This window comes from Mytilus galloprovincialis, chromosome 3 (assembly GCF_965363235.1).
Source record: "Mytilus galloprovincialis chromosome 3, xbMytGall1.hap1.1, whole genome shotgun sequence".
NCBI lineage: Eukaryota > Metazoa > Mollusca > Bivalvia > Mytilida > Mytilidae > Mytilus > Mytilus galloprovincialis.
In genome coordinates, this window is record NC_134840.1 from 50,911,628 (window position 1) to 50,932,887 (window position 21,260).

The following is a 21,260-nucleotide window of genomic DNA, read 5'->3' on the forward strand; positions in this document are numbered from 1 at the left end:
GTTTAAGATACGTTGATTTTATTACAAAGATTTCTCTTCAAATCAAACGCAAACATCACCTGAAATATTTTCCCCAAAATCTCGATATTCGACGATGGCTTCACATGCCAAACCGTCAGGTATTTTACACACTCTACCCTTTAAACTATGTAAAACCACATTTCTTGTTGGCGTAACTTTATTTTACACATTACCATAACTTATTTTGGCTAAAAAAGCGTATAATATAGTGTTATGTAGATATGCTCGAAAAAGGGGGGCTGGTTGAAATAATTAGGAAAATAGTAAACAAAATACTGTCACATGCCAAGTGTTAGTTCCAAAAAATGCTACAACGTCCGGTAGATACCTCCTAGTTCATTTTGTTTAATATAGCCCTTTTTCAATGGAACAATTGAAGTTTGATATATCTAAATAACTAAATGACTAAATAAACCCACATAAACCACAACTGTGAACTGGCACAAGTTCATTATTTTTTCGTCATAACATGGACAACATGGCTATAAAAATGAAAAAAGGGGTAAAATGCAAGTTTTCTTTATTTTCTTGAATTTCAGAAAACTAGTGGTAGAGAAAATCTAACGTTCAGATTTGAATAAAGCCACTTGGCCAGATACATTTATGTCTCGCCTTGACGGAGTCAAAAAGCGAGACATAGGTATGCTGTTTCGGGCAGAGGCGGCGAAGACGGTATCAACAATAATTTCTGATAAATATCTACAAAATGTCATTCAAAGTAGTTTTACAGTGATGCCAGTGTATCAAACTTGTACCCTGTCACTTCTATTTTGTTATAATCGCATCCATTTCAACACAGAATGCAAACAGGGCAATAAAAAAAAATGGTGCAGATTGCATTCCCAACTTCACAAACCATTATAAAACAATTCACATTTGATCAAATAAATCTAAATTACTTTGGTCATTTTTTTATGACAAAATATATCTACTGTATGATAAAACTCGTATTTATTTACGATTAGAATTGTCACTGATTTATGTGGTTAATTAATTGAGCAGTTCAGATAGTTTTTCAGTCAGATGCTACCAAAATCAATCAATCTGATGTAGTCAATGTTATCAATTTTATACTTAAAGGCATATCAGATTTATTTCCCATTAGATATACATGTACTGTTCAGAAGAAATGCAAAAACAGATTGCACCGTTACCAATCCTAATGATTATATGTAAAAAAATCAATTGGAACTGGATAGACATAAGAAGATTGGAAGCATGCCAAATGTTGCACCAGTCTTCAAAAAGTGTTCCAAACAAAGCTTTTTTGGTGGAAGAAGACGTCAAGTCTTCTGAAGACCTATGGGACCGACTTTAAACTCATTGAGCCTCTGTATGCCGCATTCGTTTCTGTGTATTACAATTTCATAACAACTTAAGATTCCTGACACCGATTTTTACACATGATTAAGCATCTGAATCATTTAATCTTGCAGTCATTTAATTTGTAAATTAGGATTGAAAAACAATCACTATCGTAAATATGACCTTTTTATTTATGTAAATTAATAGATTTCATCTCATCCACATGAAATCCATGAACGTTATTTGTTTACTTGTAACAGGATGCTTTTACTGTAGATATTTGTAGTACGCATGCGTGAATTTGGTATCGGGACAACTCGCCCTGTTTACAAGTTCGCCCTTGAAGTTACGAATTTGCAATCTTGCAGACAAGAAGATTTTGTTTTTAATAAATAAAAAGGATCTATTTCTTATTAAATTGGTGTCTTTATTCATTGTTTTCCTTGTCATATGAATTAGATGCCTTTCTACTTCAAATGGTTTGAATCTATTTATAAAATTATTCAAGACTCAGTTGACAAGAGCAGTACGTTACTGTTGGGAGAATTTGATTAAACTCTAAATGCTCATAGAATAAGAAATATAATTGAAACTGAATGTACCTCCTTCTGAATAATTTATTGCAATATAAATATAAATCCCTTTTGACAAGAGAAATCTGACTTTTGTCAGAAATATTTTTTTCACATGTGCAAAGGTAATCACGTGTGGCGGCCATATTGGTTTGTTTACAAATCTGTGAAGAAGCCTGTAGAACCATGACCTAAACATAAATAGTCTCTGAAAGCGTAAACTTTATGCAATACTATTTTATCAAACATGATTATTTTCATAAATATTAATTTGATTATTTAAAGAAATAAAATTATAACAATTACGATTTTAGATAAGAGATTCTACTCAGACATGCTGTGATCTATTTATAGCCAAATTTGTTTACCTGTGTGAAAATGTAAATAATTTGTTTACTAAACAAGTAAAGACAAACTATGGATGGAAGATAATAATTTACATAAATATTTCAGGACATTTGATTGATTTTAATAAATATAGGATTTAAAAACTGCAAGTGGAAACAAATTTAATCATTAGCTACATAATCAGCTGATAATTTTTCTCGCAAACATCGTGGTGATGTAACTGATAAAAATCACTCCATCAATCCTCCAGCCCTTTCACATATTAAGCAATAGATCTACTTATTATTGTAGAATATTCATTGAATATACATGTATTCATCGTCTAATTGAATATATCGGGTAATCGGATATTTTTAGCTGAAATTTTGGGTATCCGATTGTCCGGAGTCTACTGTACTACCATAAACATGATAAAGATAGTAAATAGTATTTTTTTTCACTAATTTATTGACATAATACTGGTTGTAACATATTTTATTTTTGTATTCAGGTTAGGACCCTCCCCCCCAATTATGAGTGGTGTCCCTTAAATAAGGGACTGTTCCTAAAACAAGGGGTCATTTTAGCCTACTGTTGAAAAAAAAAGAAAGAACATTTTTAAGTTTTTTTTAAACTCAAAAGTGGGAAAATTCTTATATTTGGAACAACTTTTCTAAATGAGGGGTCAAGTTAATAAAGAAGATATAAGTTTAGAAACAACAGAAAATTCTTTTGACATATTTTGACCATTTAGTACTTAATAGATGCATAGTTCTTGGGGGAAAGTTTCATCAAATAATATGAATAAAAATGTGCTCATTTTTTACAGTGGGTTGTAATGTTCTTCCAATAAGGTTACCCCTAATTGGAGTGTTGTTCCCAACCTGTTAAAGATCCATCTTTGTGTGCATAATTCAAAATTGGAAATTTCAACAAGCATCTAATATTCTTACGCAAGAAAATAAACACTGATCTGCTAGCTTCATCTCTTCTACCGATTTAATAACTAGAATCATGCAAACAGACTTAAGAAAAAGGCATGTAAGTTCATCATACAAATATGACACTTTTTCTAGACTATCCAGATCGTGCAAAATACTTCGCTTAAAATTGTAACCTTAAAATTGTTGTTGTGCACTAAAAAACCCTATGGGAACTTTCAAAAGTTGGCGGGTATGTAACAAGCCTTACTATTTTTATGCTCCATTTATGGGCATTATGTTTTCTGGTCTGTCCGTTCGTCCTGCTTCTGGTTATAAAGTTTATGGTCGAGGTAGTTTTTGATGAAGTTGAAATCCAATCAACTTGAAACTTAGTGCACATGTGTTCCTTATGATATGATCTTCTTAATTTTACTGCCAATTTAAAGATTTTATCTAATTTTCACAGTCCACTGAACATAGAAAATGATTGTACGGATGGGAAATCCATGTACTTATGACCTTTTCTTGTTTGAAGAAAAAAAAATACATCATAACGATAATGGATCAAAGCAGCCTTGGTAAGTGGGGCTGCTTTTGTGGTAATTCAGGTTACCTTTTATTCACCTTCTTCCACCTCAGAGCTATCAGCTCTTTGATTAAGTACTGACTTTCATCTGATATTAAATTTTGCATTAATTGGTCTATTCAACATGTTTAAAGTTATTTCCATACATCATTGTACATTTCAGGGGTTTCTATCTAATAAATTTAGTCAAAAAGATTGAAATTATCAGATGTATTGGTATTTAGGCCAAAAAAAATATATGTCTGTTTATGGTTACATCATCAAAATAAATAGGGTATGTAGGTCGGTATTTCCATTTTATTTTTTGCGCCATGATTTTGAGTTGTGCAGTCCGTCTTGCCGTTGTCCGAGTTGTCCATGGGCCGAGTTTACCAGTATTTTTAATGGTTGGATTACTTCCCTTGGTTATTGGATGGAAAAAAATGGCAGAGAAATTTTTATTTCATTACATGAGTTACGAGTTTCATCAAAACAGCTGTCATATTCACTATTGTGAACATTGGGATGTATCAGGCAATTGACTAAATTAATTGGCAACCCTTACTTCACTTTTGACACAAGTTCTATTAATTTTTCACTTTACGACGGAAATAAAATGACTTAGGGTCGGCCCTCAAATTAGGGTTGGTCGGGTAACCGTAAACAGACATATATTTTTCTTGGCCTTAGTTTTATGGGACAGTGATTGGGAAATTTGATTTTGAATATCATATTACCGTTTTTTCTGATTTTTTTTGTACAGGAGCAGATACCTCATACTGGATAAAGTTTTTTACAGAATGTGGTATTCCACCAAGTGAATCAACAAACTATGCCATCACATTTACAGACAACAGGATACAGAAAGACATGTTAATGGATCTGACTAAAGAATATCTTACGGAAATGGGAATCTCAATTCTAGGAGATGTCATAGCTATCCTCAAACATGCAAAAGCAGTACATTCACAGGTAAATTTTACTTATTAAGTTAAGCACAAGATATAATCGATATCTTACTTTTATCTAAAGATTAACCATCATATTATCAAATAAGTGAGAAAGCAGTTTTTCCTCAAAAAATAAATTCTATGGAAGGCGGAGTTATACTTTTTAATGAGTTTTTAAAATTGTTCTAGCAATGAATAACTATCAAATGTTTTGTTCTTGTGTTCAAAAAAATAATGTTAACTGAAATGTAAAAAAAATCATTTAACACACAAGCTGTCACATGGCTGTTGTTTAAAACTTCTGAGGAATTCTGCTTCTCAATTTAAGTTAAAAAAATAAATTTCTTAACTTAAATGCATCCCTTATTGAAAAATTGTTATTTTGGGTAAGTGTGTGTGGTACCACTATGCTGTTCATGAATCAAACTGATTGTTTTGCAACTTTCTGTTTTAGTTAGCAAGAGAGAAAGCACTCCAGGGTACAAAAAATATATCCGCTACACCCAGACGACAGACAGGTATACAGTAGATTTATATATGTAGTAAGATTCTGGCTTTAGTGCTTGATTGGAACCTTTATAAGATGGATATTGCTTTTTCCTGGTTTAAATCTTTCTTGATATTGATTAAAATATTCTTTTTTATAAACAAAATGAAAATAATAAGTATAAAAACACAAGTACACATTTTCCATTGTTATAAAATTTTAATGACTAACTAAATTATTTCTTAAAGTTTTTGAAGTAGAAAAAGCTGGTTTTATTGTTCATCTTTTGTATGCTTGCTTAATAAGGGAGGTGGTATGATTAGTGTTGTGAATAAGTTATAGTTGCAGTTTAGTCTATATTATACTCTTTTATTTGGTTAACGTTTAAGCACCATTTTACGTAACAATAGGCTGGCAACGTCGCCACTTACCGACGTCTCTGTGTATATACTCCAAGTAAAGCATACGAAACATTGAACACGTCTTTCAAGTTTATAGCCATAACTAGCCATTATTATATAAATGTTCAAAACAATTAGAGTCATTACTTAGCATTTTGTCGTCTCAAGTCTAAACAAAGTCGTAAAGGCAAGACTTGGGAGTACTGTTTCAGGCAGTTGAAGGGAACTACAAGTAGTGGGTAAATGATGTTTCAGTATGCAGTTGTATTTGCATTGGCACATCTTATTTAATTGAGATTATTTGACCCTGTTCTTTAAGGCATGGTCTATTGACTTTCAAACTTTTGGGTATTTTACATGTTAAAGTTTTTGATTAGGTCAATTTAAGATAAACCATAAATGGCAAGTCAATGGTTTTCATTATGCAGTTCTAAAAGGATTGGTTGTAATATAATTTCAGCTGCTAGTAGGACTGTCAACCATTACCTTGGAAACGATCCAGATGCTGGCCCAATGAATCTCCCGATGGTGCCTAAACTATCTAAAGAGTTATCTGCCCGTCTAGGTGGCGCACCTCCTGTAGAAGGTTTGTACACATATTTCCACTACAAGTAATTGAAAATAACACAATAAATGTAGTTGTGACGTTTGACATGGAAAAGTAGAAAAACATTATCAAATAATTGATTTTGTCTATATGATTTTGGCTTTCATTGAAATATTTTTTATATACATCATGTACTTGCATTCATATGTTAACAAATATGTGTGAAAGTAATGCAACTTTTTTCAATTTTTGTATAGAAAAATAAGACATATGATATTATTAGACTGTCAAATTTACATGAATATTCATAATTTTTCATAGGTCTTTGTGTTTAAACTTTAAATTCACTATCAATTATCTTTAAGCCAAAGTCATCTGCTTTTTAATAAATCAATTTTTTTAGGCCAAGTTCAAGGCAAGTTAGTTCTTAGCACGCCTCCTATCTACCTATGGTGTAGGTCCTTTGGATTTGAAGTAAAACCAACTGAATGTGTGTGTGATAAAATTCATAGACAGTTAAATACTGTTTTAGTTTTAGTATTTGACTTGATTTTATCTTTATGTTGTTCTAGAAACTGGCCTGAGAAGTACCACAGTTAAATTGTCCAAAAAGCTTGAAGAGGTTGTACCAGTCCCTAAGAAAAGAAGAGTCTTTCCAGAACATGAAGGAAAATATAAAATTACAATGCCATCAGGGAAGACACAGAAAACAAAGAAACTTTTAGCTAAAGGTAAGAGAAAGAAGACTTGTAAGAATGAAATAATGGTAAATTTGTACTCTTTTATTTTAAGATAATGAAAAAAGATATCATCAGAACAATTGTCCTTAAACAGTATTTCACTCCTTATATTTTTTGTTCTTGAATTATTAAATATACTTAAATCAGAAAAATTGGATTAACAAAAATGTACAACAGCAGGGTTCTAACAAAGGTATTCTTAGGGTAAGTCTTATAACTCACAAATATTTGAAGTGGTGAGACCCAGCTGATTCCAATGAATCCATTATATAGGAACTAATCTGAACTTTTTTTTTACTAATTGGGATTCCTTGGATAATCATTTTTGTCTCACTTGGACTAAGTAAAAAAAACAAGACTTGGGCAAGCTCACGTTGTTTTTGGGATACGATTGCTTTCAAGCAATTTGTAGACTTATACCATTGGCTCAGGGCCATGCCCTCACGTCAACCGTTTTATTCTAAACATTAAGGAACATCTCAGATTCTTATGATTGTCTTGCTTTAAAAGGTAAAAACAAACAAAGGGATTGAACTTAAACAACTTTCCTATAATGTTCTTTTCATAATCTTCATGTTTTATATTTCCCTTGACTTATATGCTGTTTTTAACAGCACGGAAAATCAGAATTAAGCAGTATTTATATTTAGTGTTTTTATAAATTTAGAAACACGTCGGAGGGAATTCCCCAGTTTTATAAAAATGTGAGAGTTCTCTGAATTTCGATAAATCTATTTCTGTCATATAAGAACTGAAGTGGAGTTTTTCTTATATGTCACCGTTATGAAACTGATATTTGATGTTGTACTTCCATAAAGAAATAGAGAACCATCTAGGTCGTTTAATTAACATTTAATATACATTCTTTCTCCAGGGTTTGTTTAGGTAATTATGGGCATGCGTATAGGTTTCTTGACTTCAAGGGGTATTAAATTGAATGGTTGCTCTGGATTCCCCACTCAATTGGTTAATTAAAAACTCATGGGATCCTTTCTATGTAAGTCTGCTATTGAGGGTTATTGTTGTTGCATAATTTTAAATCATATGCATCATTTAAATTAAAATAAATGTAGTCCTCATCGTAAAGGTGTAACTACAACACCCCTTCAGGCAAAATGGAGTCTTCCATATTATTGTTTTGAGTTGTCTCCCTTCCGAAAGTAACTTCCGTGAATTCTGAATCAAAGTGCTATACAACTCGTCGAGAAAAATTAACTCGTTCTGTCGATAAACGTCGTATTATATTAAAAAACCGATCGCAATTTAAACCGAGGAATGTGTACGGACCCAAAGGAAATCAAATATTTAAAGAGTTAGGAATGGGGTTCCTCCTAAATTTAACGTAGGAAAATAGGTGATAAGATACGAAGTGAAATACCTTCTCTCACTCTGAGTCTCAGTGACTGCCGTATAAGTAAACTTGGAATTGATAGTACAAAAATAAAACACAATAGGCCTAAGTACATTGTTCATACACTTTTATCCGGGATTGGCTATTTTGTAACTAATCAGATTACATAAATTACATTTTACATAAGCAGTTGAATTAGTTTTGAAAATAATATTTTCCAGCTACATGTATACATGTGTCAATGAAAACAATGGCAATCATATCCCTCTAGAGCAATCTGCTCTTTGATTACATAAATGCATCTAATTTGAAATTGTTCCCATATTAATCTAACATTGTTTACATAGTTTCCAGTGTGTAACATAGTAACGTAATTAAAACGTTTAGCTGATTTTACAGAGTTATCTCCCTGTAGTGTTAGGTACCACCTTAACATATATTTGCTTCTTTGACTTATACTTTTACTTATAGCAGGTGAAAAGGTAAAACATATGCTAATGTTTATAACAAATTTCTATCACCTGGGATTTTGTGAGCAATCAAGCGTGGTGCAGTCAGTCACATTATCAGGACAAAAAAAAATTTGGCTCTTTCAGGATTTACACTGACTAAATAATAGCAGAACTCATCCCACAAGTTCATGTAAAGGTGTGCAAAACATGCAACAAACATACATACTGTATTATTTAAGATAAATGAAATACTAGATATGAACTGAATTGGCATATGGTGTTTGAAATTCATTAAAATTATTGTTTTCATATTTTTGGAAAATTCTCTTTTGTTACTTTTCAGCCAAAAAGACTGATTCAGTATTTGCTAGACTTGGTTCAGAAACAAGACAGGCGACAGTAACACAATCTGGGTTATTGATTAGCTCCACAGCTGAGGTAGTGTATTTACTAAGATCATAAAATTTTGTGAATTCTTTAATGATAATCTAAACACTCACATATTTTTCCTGAAATATTCCTCTCATTTTCATTTTGAATCTTATGAAAAGCGTGAAAACTTCTATGGTTTACAGAAGTCTGTGTTCCTAACACAATATTCTCAAGACTAAGCAGACTTATAATTAAAGTGAAGTTTACAAATCTCAATATTTGACCAGGATGAAGATAATTAATATCTGGCTAAAGCCTTGTTTATTGTGATAAGATGTATTGTAGATTTATTGATATTGAATATATGAAGGTGATATCAAACATACTCGCTATTTTACAAAAAAATTCTTTGATTTTACTGACTGATAATTTCCTTTCTCAGCACAATAGAGTGATTTGAAAAATTATCGCTAGAAACTAAGGGAGCATGTTCTTGTCAATGAAATTAACAAAAATTAACAACATCGTCATAAGAAATATAGCGATAAACAGATGATTATTTGTCATCTCAACTCGATTACTTTTCTCACTTTCTCTGTACCGGTTCAAGCAAGAAAATCAATCTTGTTGAGATGATCCAACGATAATCTATAGATATCTAGTTCCAAGTTAATTTTAAATCTTTGAATATAAGCAATGTTAAAATTTCAAAAAATAAATAAAAGAGTATTCATATTTTCAGAACACAGTTTTCAGTAGGTTGGGTGGCAAGCAATCTTTAAAGCGGGAAGCGACATCAACATCTCTCGACCTTGACTCTGATGAGGATGATGAAGGAGCGGAACAGTTAGCATATGCAGGAATATTTAAAAATACTCTCTCACCTGCTAAAAAACCTAAGGTTCCTGTGATGAAAAAGATAACTATTACAAAACAAGTCACTGGTATGTTCATGACTTCTTTTATATTACTTTATCAAGCAGAATTAATGCATTTATTTGCATTTAGAATGATATTACTAATGCAAAATATGTCCTATAAGGGATTTTAATAAAATGTGTATGAATTTCAATTCGACAACAATAATACAATAATAGGCATAATTTCTTTCTACAAGCTTAGAAAGTATTTGAGGCTAAGAAACTTTTTTGTGCTTTAAATATTTATCTGGATATTTATCTGCATTATAAGGAGTTTCATTTGGTTATTTGACTGGAGAAATCAAAGAGTTTCATCATTTAAAATTACCCATATTAAACTCAGAAGGCATTAATTATCACATAAGAAAGTATTTTATGCAAAAACTATTTGTTAACCCACGAATTAGAAGGGATTTAAAATATTATTAGTGTACAGAAAAATAATTGACTGAAGAAATTGATTACATCAGAAAAATGGATTGTTTTTCATTTGACAAAAAGCTAAAGATGGATTCAATGATAAAAAATATAATGTAAAAAGACTCAAAATTTTTTTAAATTTTGTAAAGGCTTTGAGTTTGTCACAAATGCAGATTTAGCAATTACTTTTAAATTGTCAACAGTATCTTTGGATTATCAATCAATTCGCTTTTTCAGAATCTAAAGGATGGATAATCTCATTGTTTGTTCAACAAAATGAAAAATATGTTATGTCATTGATTGAATTTCCATTGTTTACAACATTGTAAACCAATCACAATGTTTTGGGGTATGATTTTGAAAATATTTCCGAGAATGCATAAGATTCTGAAACGGCAAATTGATAATTAATTTTAGACTAGTTTTCCTTTAAGCTTTTTGTTATTGTTTTCTTCTGAGCATCTTTCCAATATATCAATACTGCAAAAAAATGTTGGAAAATGTGTACATTTCATTTTTCTACTCTTTTAGCTAACGTGCCTGCTAAGAAGTTACCTGCTAAGAAGTTAGTTGCAACTGCAGGAATTTTGTCAGAAGATGCAGAATTCCAGTTGAATACAGGAATAAAGGAAAGATTGGGCAAAAAGACTAGTCTTCAAGAAGTGTCAAGTACAACTGATGACATAGATGCTACTAGATCAGGTATTATTGTCATTCAAGTTTATGATACATATAAATAGGATAGCAATTTTTATATAAAAAAAAACAAATGGAAAGTACAACAGATTACACCATTCACCAATAACTAACTCATACAAGAAAATATTTCACAATCAAAAACGAAAAAAGGAACAACACATGCCCTGCAAGAGATTCTATCTGCAGCAAAATTTAGAAAATATATTTGTTAATTCTTCCCTATTATCCTGGAAATCTAAACATCTTGTATTTCTCTAACAGCTAGCATTATTTATTAATGGGCCATTTCAAAAACAATGAGGATTTTTACTTTTTGTGGTATATTTTTATATTAGTTAAGTTTAGAATTATAACACAGGTGTTATAAAATGCAGGATAGTCAGGGCTAGCTTGCTGCCAAGTTTCATGAAGATATCTCAAACCACTTCAGAGAAATGTTTTTAAAACAGGCCATTTTTGTCAGGAGTGTGACGCTTTTAGCGTGACATTTAAAAAATTAGAAATTTTCAAAGTAGTATTGAAAAAAGTGGATCGTTTTTATGCTAAACTGAAATATTTCTGGTAGTTGCTACATTATTAGTCTTAAATATTTTTGTAATTTTGTCCAATAAAATTTTAAAATAAGTAAACACTGACCTTTATTGTGAAGGTATGTACAAAAAATAAAGTCTTTCAAAAAATGACACTTTTAAAATTAAAGCTTCCTTGTAACCATGTTTTAAAGTCCAATAATGTCAGTATGTGAAATAAGTTTGTATTGGTATATAGCACTATAATTAAGGGTATGTTGGTGCTCTAAATCACATATTTTATTGTTTTAATGGACACCAAAGAGAGGCACCCAAAAATGTCAGGAGTGTGACAACTGTCTTTAAACATCTACCAAAGAATACATAGGACTTAAATATTTTGTTCTTCTTTATTTTTCAGAAGTGGCTATTCCAAAGAGAAGAAAATTTTTTATTACAACTGTGATATGTTTATATCATAGATTTGGGAGTGCATTATATATGTCAGGAGTGTGACGCTTTTTTTAAGGCATTTTCTGTCAATTCATAATTTCACAAGGACAAGTCCCACAAGTTTCTTTGTGTTAGAAATGTTAAAACCAAGTTATATTCCTATCATTTACCTCTTAAATGTGTTATTTATCATGATTGTTTTGGCACAATAAGTTTTAATTAGTCATTTTTCTATTTTTTGTGCACAGTAATGCAAATTTATCAAAGGAAATAAGTGTGTACAACTATAATATCATATAGGAAAGTGAGGAAATGAATTTTGTACAAAATAGAACAATTATTTTGATTTAAAATGGTATATTTAAAGATGTTTCAAGGATTAACCATTCAGATGTAATTCGTCACACTCCCGACATGAATTTAACAATTTAAGAAAAATATGAAAATTAGCTTTATTTTTAGGACAGATAATTGAAAGACAGCTAGTAAAATGAAGAAACTTTTGGTAAAACTTCCATTCCTTAAAACATCTACTAGATTTGCTGAAATAAGCAGGGCAAAATTCTCTAGAAGAAATCAATCAAAGAAAGAGACCTCGAAAGAGAGAACCCGCAAATACTGGCTGAATTTGAAATTAAAAGATGATCAGGGGAAGTTGGACCATCTTTAACAAAATAAAAACCTATAAAACCAAGCTAACAAAAAAGGCTTAAAGAAAGAAGAACTTTGAATTCCAAACTTGATGAACAATATAAAGAAAAACAAAGGCAGTGGCAGAGAAACAGTAGAAAAAAGGAAGAAAGATGAAAAAGAAGTTGGGTTGAATAAGGACTTAAAATCAAACAAAAACAGCTCAAAAATTCAAATGAGAACAGATCTGTGACTGTGTCAGATTCCAGATCTACAGTGAGAAAACCTCCACAACACACAAGAAAACAACTGCCACAAAACCCAAATGCTTATGAATGATCTCGTCTAGAAGGCCCTTTCTTCTTGGTGTAGCATTTTTTATGATGTGTTTCAAAGTACTCGTCCAAGCATTTGGGTTTTGTGGCAGTTGTTTTCTTGTGTGTTGTGCAGGTTTTCTCACTGTAGATCTGGAATCTGACACAGTCACAGATCTGTTCTCATTTGAATTTTTGAGCTGTTTTTGTTCGATTCTAAGTCCTTATTCAACCCAACTTCTTTTTTATCTTTCTTCCTTTTTTTCTACTGTTTCTCTGCCACTGCCTTTGTTTTTCTTTATATTGTTTATAAAATTTGGAATTCAAAGTTCTTCTTTCTTTAAGCCTTTTTTTGTTAGCTTGGTTTTGTAGTTTTTTTATTTTGTTTAAGATTGTCCAACTTCCTCTGATCATTTTTCAATTTTATATTCAGCCAGTATTAGCGGGTTCTCTCTTTCCAAGTCTCTTTCTTTGAATCATTTCTTCTAGAGAATTTTGCCTGGCTTATGTCAGCAAGTCTAGTGGATTTATTAAGGAATGGAAGTTTTACCAAAAGTTTCTTCATTTTACTAGCTGTCTTTCAACTATCTGTCCTAAAAATAAAGCTAATTTTCATATTTTTCTTAAATTGTTAAATTCATGTCGGGAGTGTGACAAATTACATCTGAATGGTTAATCTTTGAAACATCTTTAAATATACCATTTTAAATCAAAATAATTGTTCTATTTTGTACAAATTTCATTTCCTCACTTTCCTATATGATATTATAGTTGTACACACTTATTTCCTTTGATAAATGTGCATTACTGTGCACAAAAAATAGAAAAATAACTAATTCAAACTTATTGTGCCAAAACAATCATGATAAATAACACATTTAAGAGGTAAATGATAGGAATATAACTTGGTTTCAACATTTCCAACACAAAGAAACTTGTGGGACTTGTCCTTGTGAAATTATGAATTGACAGAATATGTCTTTAAAAAAGCGTCACACTCCTGACATATATAATGCACTCCCACATCTATGATATAAACATATCACAGTTGTAATAATTTTTTTTCTTCTCTTTGGAATAGTCACTTCTGAAAAATAAAGAAGAAGAAAACATTTAAGTCCTATCTATTCTTTGGAAAATGTTTAAAGACAGTTGTCACACTCCTGACATTTTTGGGTGCCTCTCTTTGTATTTTTTTTAAATGGCCCTAAAAAGAAAGTCCTGTTCTATGGCAAAAGATATCAGTAATTGAAATCAATGATATAGCAATGTGTTGAGTGAATTTTTGTGAAAGTTTAAAGCATTTTTCAATCTTTGTAACATATGTCAGGAGTGTGACAAAATACTGAAAATAGAAGGCTTTTTCTACATACAATTACATAAAAACGGTACAATGAAATGACATTTTTTTTTTTTGCAAATGATCACAAAAACTCAGGGCTTTCAAAGTTTACTATTTTAACTGAAATTTATTAAGATTCTTTTTATTGGCAAAAACTTCAATCACTAGTTATTATTATTTTTTTCAAATTAAGCTATTCAATTTGATTGTTATTATATGATTTAGCAGAAAAGATGGAAATTTTGGTTTTAAAATTTTTATTTTTCTATTGACTTTCGTTTGGAAAAGGTTTGAGCAATGTTTTCTTAACTGTTTTATTACCAAACTTGTTTATAAGTAGTATGGTTTCTGTTCAACTTTTTTGAGATGTATGTTATTAAAATTTAAGATTATTCAATGTGTCTGTTTCATTCTGCCTGAAACTTTGGAATTATAAAATTTAAAGTATCGGTAATAGGGTAAGACAAAAAGAAATACAAAATATTGAGTTTGAAATTGGACCCCCCATGTCACACTTTTGCCTCATTTTTTTTAAAATGGCCCTAATATGAAAATCCTGTTCAATATCATATTTTCTTTTATTGAGAAGATTATACATTTTCATTGAAGGTGCAGTTTACAATCGACTTGGGCCTAAAAAAGCCACCAAAGTATCCAAAAAGCCTGCCAGTCCAGTTGGTGTATTTGGTCGTTTAGGAAAACCAGTGACATCAACATGATCATGGTATTCAGGAAACAAAAAGGAAATGTGCAATGTATGAATGCCAGTACAGGTTCTAGCTATGATCCAATTTGAAAGTCAATTTCTAATAGATTAATTGATAGAATGAATTGGTTGTTTTATTTGTACTAGAAGTGTATTTTGAAGGAAATTTGGTGTAGCCTGTTACAGATACTCTATTTTTTATAATAGCTGGATATGGACATAACTGGTTAGAGGATCATTATATTTGTTATAGCACTAGTCTGGGATGTACTTTTGGTTTTTATTAATTGTGTATTAAAGGGCTGATATCAATCATATTGATGCTAGTGTTAGGCTTGACATAGTTTAGAATTTTCTTATTTGGTTGCAAGCTTCTGTCCTATATCAAAGTTCATAAGTGTATTGACAGGTGAACAAGACTGTATTATCTAACATAGATGTCCAATTTTGATACCAACAAATTATTTATCTATTAAGCAGTGAAGATTTTGGGCATTCAGTTTTATATTTTTAAAACATTGGGCATAAAAAAATAACATAAATGTTTAAAATAACATTTACAAAGAGACCTTGTAAAGCATTTGTATATACTTATTATGTGTATTTATTTTGCACTGTTAAGGTCTATATTTGATGTGTAATATATGTTTATGATACTGTTGAAATATTTATTGGATATAATTGACAAAGGTTTAGAAGGAGTTTAAAAATAGATTGAAATGGACTGCCATAAACATTTTGAGATTGAATTTTTGGGTGAAATCAGTTTGACCTATTAAATTATGAAGTATGTATAATTAATGCATTCTTGTATATTAGAAAATTGTAAATATGATTACATAGAACATTCAGGTTAAGTACTTATGAAATAAAATATCTTTTGACTGATGTGTTTTTTTTTCTGTTTACCTGACCTTCAAGTTCTTCTGTTGTAGAGAGATTCAAAATGTGGGTAGAATTTACCTTTGATAAATGTAAGAATATGATATCCAGTATATTTTGTATATGATAGAAAACAATGCCATTACATATTGAAGATTGTTTGATTATAAATGAATTAATGCATATAAACTCATAGATTAAAGAGTTAGCAACCAAACAATACAAGAAACAAGAGTTCATATGCTGAAATACCCTGCCTGTTTTACTGACCATTGTTTTTATGTTGAAAGACTTAAAAAATAAAGATTTTACTACAAGTTTCACATCAAATTAACATTTATTAAGATCCATGACAATGAGGTCAGGGTCAGATAAAAACTGTCAAACAGACATGTACACCTTACAATTATTCCATACACCACACATAGTTGACCTATTGCTTATGGTAGTGAGAAACAGACCAAAACATCAAAATATGTTAACCAATGAACAATGGAAATGTGCTCAAGGTCAGATGATACTAAATAGACATACAAGTACACCTTACAATCATTATATACAATAAATATAATTTACCAATACCTATTGCTTACAGTACTTGAAAAACAGACCAAATCACACAAAAATTAACAAGAACCAATGAACCACAAAAATGATGTCAAGGTCAGATGAAAACTGCCAGTTTGACGTGTTCTACATACAATCATTTAATACACCTCATCTAGTTGACCCATTGCTTAAGGTAATTGAAAAACACAAAAAACTTAATATTAACCAATGAACCATGGAAATGAGGTCAAGTTCATATAATACTTGAAAGACAGAGACATGTGCACCTTTCAACCATTCCATACACTAATAAAATTTGACCTATTGCTATTATTATTTGAAAACAAAACTAAATATTGACCAATGACCCATGAAAATGAGGTCTAAGTCATATGACACTGGCTAGACAGACATTTACACCTTACAATAATTCCATATACAGAACATAGTTGACTGTTGACCTATTGCTTGCAGTACTTGGAAATACAGACCAAAACACAAAAAATAACAATAACCAACCGAAAAAAACTTGCCAGTCTGACATGCACCCCTTACAATCATTCCATACACTTCATATACTTGACTCATTGCTTATGTAATTGAAAAACAGTCCAAGATTCAAAAACCTAATGTTCACTAGTGAACCATGGAAATGAGGTCAATTTCAGATGGTACTTGACGGACAGACATGAACACCTTACAACCATTCCATACACCAATAATATCTGACCTATTGCTATTATTAGAAAACAACCAAAACACAAAAACTAAATATTGACCAATGAAACATGAAAATGAGTTCAAGGTCAGATGACACTGGCTAGACGGACATGTACACCTTAAAATCATTCTATACAACAAAGTAAAGTTGACCTATTTCTTATTTATTTATTTTCTAGTACTTGAAAGACAGACAAAAAAAAAATACATTGACAATTGAACCATTTAAATTAGGTCAAGGTCATAAGACACCAGCTAGACAGAACTGTACAACATACAATTATTCTATACACCAAATATAATTTACCTATTGCTCACAGTAGTTAAAAAACAGTCCAAAAAAAACAACAAAATAATAACACTGACCAATGAAAGATGGAAATAAGTTCAAGGTCAGATGTAACCTGCCAGTCTGACATGTACCCCTAACAATCTTTCCATACACCACATATAGACCCAACTGCTTATTGTAATTGAAAAACAGACCAAAACACGAATCTAAATGTTAACCAATGAACTATGGAAATGAGGTCAAGGTCAGATGATACTTGATAGATAAACATGTACACCTTGCAATCATTTCATACAAAAATAATATTTGACTTATTGCTATTATTATTTGAAAAACAGACCAAATTAATCATTGACCAATGAACCATGAAATTGAGGTCAAGGTCAGATAACACCAGCTAGACGATATGTACACATTCAATCATTCCATAAACTAAGTGTAGTTGAAATATTGCTTATATTACTTAAAAAACAGACAACACCAAAACTTTACATTAACCATTAAGATGAGAACAAGGTCAGATGACACAAGCTAGACAGACATGTACATCTTACAATCACCCTATACACCAAATATAGTTTACCTATTGCTCACAGTACTTGAAAAACAGACCAAAACACAAAAAATCATCAATGAATCATGAAAATGAGTTCAAGGTCAGATGAAACCCGCCAGTCTGACATGTACCCCTTACAATCATTCTATACACCACATATAGTTGACCTGCTGCTTGTAGTATCTGAGAAACAGATCTGATATGTAACTTTGATTACTGGTCCATGAATTGAGGTCGAGGTCAGGTAAACTCTGACAGACATGTAGACATTGCAAGACCAATATACATTTGTCCTATTACTTTTCTTCTTCTTCTGTCCTGTCAGTTGGACATGTACACCTTACAATCATTCCAAATCCAATAATATGCTTATAGTATTATTAGTATCTGACATAAGATTTAACAATATAACTTGAACCTTGATCACTGATCCATGGAATTAGGTTAGGGTCAGGTAATCCCGACCTGATGGATATGAAGTCCTTGCAATGAACACTTATACCAAATATAGCTATCCTCTTTCTCCCAATAAGTGAGTATTTCACTTTTACAAAAATTTTCATTTTTTAAGCAGTCACTAAACCATGAAAATGAGGCCAAGGACCATGGGCACATGACGGAAACTTTATAACAAGGTATCTACATACAAGGTATGGAGCATCCAGGCCTTTTACCTTCTTAAATATATAACTATATACAAATAGCTTAAATAGCAGCCGATGAATACTGCACGTGGATTCATTTATTTTTGTGGGTACCAATTTTCGTGTATTAAGGAAAACTTACAAGTTCGTGGATATTTATTTTCAAGGTTTTGCCAAAGTCTGCATACAAAGCCTATATAAAACTTGCTATTCGTTGAACATTTAATTTCGTGGTTCACCTGTACTTATAAAATCCAAGAAAATTGGTATCCAATGAATAATAATGAATCCACTGTAGTAATACATTGTATCTTTGTCTGGCATACTGCTACTTTTGTTACAGGCTAGACAAAAAGTAAAGAATCATGGAGGCCAACACACTGATAATTAGCCATGAAACATAATTAACTGAAAATTATTAAAATTTTATCTGAAAAATAATTTCCCTTTTCTTTTGAACAGTGATGAATTTAAAGCCATTTTCAAATCAATCTGACAAGGGTCTTAAATCCTAACAACAAAAGTGAAAATCAGAAATATCAAAATAATCCTCCGTTTTATCATCAGTGTAGCATATTAAAATTTGGAAGGCATTTATTGAATTGTTTATTTGTTAACACACATAATCAGCTTAAGCGCCCTCACTCCTGTTACCCTCCATACAACCTAATTCAATAAAAATAGAGAATGGAAACAGGGAATGTGTCAAAGAGACAAAAACCTGACCTAAGAGCAAAAAACTTGTCACCAATGGGTCTTCAATCCAGCAAGAAAATTCTGCATCCAGAGGCAGGGTTCAGCTGGCCCATAAACAATACTATATACTAGTTTAGCAAATTGAACACCATACAAAAATCTGATATCACCTTATTTCCATCAGAAAATCTGGTTAAAAATATAGTACACATGTACCTGCAAGAATATAATGGAAATGGCAAATCAGGTTTGCCAAATTGCCAACTCATTCACTAGGTTCCATTATCAACATAAAAGTTCTGTCAAAACTTTTTAAAAGAATGCTATAACTGTAACTGTTGGGATCAATATTCTAAACCATTGATTCTATTAGGAACAAATACTCATGGAGATATTTAACATTGCTGCAATCTTTATGTGCCTTTCCCAAGCCAGGAACCTGTAATTCCGCAGGTGTCATTGATTCATGTCTGTTAAGTTTGTTTTTTAGCTCACCTGGCCCGAAGGGCCAAGTGAGCTTTTCCCATCACTTTGCGTCCGGCGTCCGTCGTCGTTAACTTTTACAAAAATCTTCTCCTCTGAAACTACTGGGCCAAATTAAAGCAAACTTGGCCACAATCATCATTGGGGTATTTAGTTTAAAAAATGTGTGGCGTGACCCGGCCAACCAACCAAGATGGCCACCATGGCTAAAAATAGACATAGGGGTAAAATGCAGTTTTTGGCTTATAACTCAAAAACCAAAGCATTTAGAGCAAATCTGACATGGGGTAAAATTGTTTATCAGGTCAAGATCTATCTGCTCTAAAATTTTCAGATGAATCGGACAACCCGTTGTTGGGTTGCTGCCCCTGAATTGATAATTTTAAGGAAATTTTGCTGTTTTTGGTTATTATCTTGAATATTATTATAGATAGAGATAAACTGTAAACAGCAATAATGTTCAGCAAAGTAAGATCTACAAATAAGTCAACGTGACCGAAATGGTCAGTTGACCCCTTTAGGAGTTATTGCCCTTTTTAGTCCATTTTTAACCATTTTTCATAAATCTTAGTTATCTTTTACAAAAATCTTCTCCTCTGAAACTATTGGGACAAATTAATCCAAACTTGGCCACAATCATCATTGGGGTATCTCGTTTAAAAAATGTGTGGCGTGACCCGGCCAACCAACCAAGATGGCCGCCATGGCTAAAAATAGAACATAGGGGTAAAATGCAGTTTTTGGCTTATAACTCAAAAACCAAAGCATTTAGAGCAAATCTGGCAGAGGTAAAATTGTTTATCAGGTCAAGATCTATCTGCCCTGAAATTTTCAGATGAATTGGACAACCCGTTGTTGGGTTGCTGCCCCTGAATTGATAATTTTAAGAAAATTTTGCTGTTTTTGGTTATCTTGAATATTATTATAGATAGAGATAAACTGTAAACAGCAATAATGTTCAGCAAAGTAAGATTTACAAATAAGTCAATGTGATCGAAATGGTCAGTTGACCCCTTTAGGAGTTATTGCCCTTTTTAGTCCATTTTTAACCATTTTTCGTAAATCTTAGTTATCTTTTACAAAAATCTTCTCCTCTGAAACTACTGGGCCAAATTTAACCAAACTTGGCCACAATCATCATTGGGGTATCTAGTTTTAAAAATGTGTCCGGTGACCCAGTCAACCAACCAAGATGGCCGCCATGGCTAAAAATAGAACATAAGGGTAAAATGCAGTTTTTGGCTTATAACTCAAAAACCAAAGCATTTAGAGCAAATCTGACATGGGGTAAAATTGTTCATCAGGTCAAGATCTATCTGCCCTGAAATTTTCAGATGAATCGGACATTCGGTTGTTGGGTTACTGCCCCTGAAATGGTAATTTTAACGAAATTTTGCTGTTTTTGGTTATTATCTTGAATATTATTATAGAT

The 21,260-nt window shown here is 31.6% G+C and overlaps 1 protein-coding gene across 1 annotated transcript; it reads left to right on the top strand.

Annotated features, from left to right (window-relative positions):
- Nucleotides 1–15,410, top strand: LOC143068253 (uncharacterized protein C19orf47 homolog). The gene is made up of 9 exons (XM_076242169.1): nucleotides 1–119; nucleotides 4,477–4,685; nucleotides 5,118–5,181; nucleotides 6,012–6,137; nucleotides 6,671–6,829; nucleotides 8,985–9,079; nucleotides 9,756–9,957; nucleotides 10,885–11,055; nucleotides 14,910–15,410. The coding sequence occupies exons 1-9, from the start codon at nucleotides 95–97 to the stop codon at nucleotides 15,017–15,019; spliced, it is 1,161 nt and encodes a 386-aa protein (XP_076098284.1). The 5' UTR covers nucleotides 1–94; the 3' UTR covers nucleotides 15,020–15,410.
- The last annotated feature ends 5,850 nt before the right edge of the window (nucleotides 15,411–21,260 follow it).

Bases quoted from the DNA above. Each gene is read 5' to 3' on its own strand.
- LOC143068253 (XM_076242169.1), top strand. From the start codon at position 95: ATGGCTTCACATGCCAAACCGTCAG. The intron at 6,138-6,670 runs GTTTGTACACAT...ATGTTGTTCTAG, and splicing joins TGGCGCACCTCCTGTAGAAG to AAACTGGCCTGAGAAGTACC. The intron at 6,830-8,984 runs GTAAGAGAAAGA...GTTACTTTTCAG, and splicing joins AAAGAAACTTTTAGCTAAAG to CCAAAAAGACTGATTCAGTA.